Consider the following 1,512-nt stretch of genomic DNA (forward strand, 5'->3'; position numbering starts at 1 on the left):
ATACCTGTGTCACAAAGTGGCAAGGTGGAGCCTACTCTCTCCCTTTCTCTGGGAGAGCCCTTCGTGTCTTTGCTGTCTCCTGGCTACGACAAACCCCCTCTGCCAGCACCTTTGCCATGACATGTGCAGGGCATCTGTGTCAAGCCATTTTTGTGGAGCAGTGAGTGCTTGAGACTTGTGCCTGTTTTATTATTTCTCTGCTTGAAAGTTTGTGTCCAATAAATTTGATGTCTGCATCATGTTGCACTAGTGACCCATAAGCCCTTGTACAACACTGATAATACCCAGACACAAATTCGAAAATTACTCTGTAGTTGGTAGACATTGAGAAATAAGAAAAAGGAAGAGATAAGAGGAAGAATGCCAGGATATTCCCTCGTGCACAAGTTCTCTGTGTCTGAGGCCACAGTAGGGTTGCGGCTCATTTGTAAACTTGTTGGAGGTTCATACAGAGATTTAAAAACAGAAGTTTAAGCTTTAGTTTAGAAACAGAATTAAAAGTCATAACTCCTGTTTAACATTCAACTGTTAGTTTAACCTTCCTCTCTCTCTCTCTCTCTCTCTCTCTCTCTCTGGTTGTTAAGCTTTCTTTTCATCGCTATCAATGTCTGAAGACGTTACTTATGCAGATCTAAAATTCCAGGACTCCAGTGAGATGGAAAATATTCAAGAGTTTGACCAAGTTGGTGTGAAAGGTAAGATTCTGAGCTATGGATGTTTTGTAAGATGGAAGAAGTATAGAAGGTGGTAGAAGTGTAAGGGCTTTACCAGGACGTGTTAGGGAAGAAAAAATATGCAAAATGAATAAATGAATGAATCAAATTAAGATGTATACCATTTCCAGGCCTTTTTGCTAATTTTGCTTCCCACAGCACCCCCTGCTCCTTCCCATGTGTGGCGTCGGAGAGCCTTGGCCCTGATTCTTCTGTGCCTTCTGCTGCTGATTGGACTGGCAGTGTTAGGGAGCATGTGTATGTATTACCCAAGTTTTCTTTGTGTGTGTGTGCATGTGTGTTTTAATCTTCACCCAAGGATGTGTTTATTGATTCTTAGAGAGAGGGCGAGAGAGGAAGAGAGAGAGAAAAAGAGAGAGGCTGAGAGAGAGAGAGAGAGAGAGAGAGAGAGAGAGAGATGCATTGATAGAAAGAGAAGCATTGATTGGTTACTTCTAGTGCGTCGATAGAAAGAGAAGCATTGATTGAAAGAGAAACATCAATAGAAACATCAATAGAAAGAGAAGCATTGATTGGTTACTTCGATAGAAAGAGAAGCATTGATTGGTTACTTCTAGTATGTCCCCCAAAACCTTTTGGTGTATGGGACAATGCTTCAACCCAGCCACCTGGCCAGGGCGTCACCCTCGTTTTGATCGAATGGAAAGACACTTAGAATTGCATGAGTTTTACAAGGAAGTTCACTCTTTGAATTGAGGCTTTGGAATGATTATAAGTGATATGTGAACATAAAGGGGGCCTTATAACGGATTCCTTCCAGTATGGTACTTAGTCTCTT

At 41.7% G+C, this 1,512-nt stretch overlaps 1 protein-coding gene across 1 annotated transcript in view; it reads left to right on the top strand.

The window, feature by feature from the left end:
- Nucleotides 1-249: 249 nt before the first annotated feature.
- The window catches only part of CLEC12A (C-type lectin domain family 12 member A), a 7,288-nt gene continuing 6,025 nt past the window's right edge, over nucleotides 250-1,512 (top strand). Inside the window, exons 1-2 of the mRNA XM_015571185.1 lie at nucleotides 250-695; nucleotides 873-971. Of these exons, the coding sequence (XP_015426671.1) occupies nucleotides 605-695; nucleotides 873-971 (190 nt within the window). The 5' untranslated portion in view covers nucleotides 250-604. The remainder of the gene's footprint in view (nucleotides 696-872; nucleotides 972-1,512) is intronic.

Source organism: Myotis davidii, unplaced genomic scaffold (assembly GCF_000327345.1).
Source record: "Myotis davidii unplaced genomic scaffold, ASM32734v1 scaffold188, whole genome shotgun sequence".
Lineage (NCBI taxonomy): Eukaryota > Metazoa > Chordata > Mammalia > Chiroptera > Vespertilionidae > Myotis > Myotis davidii.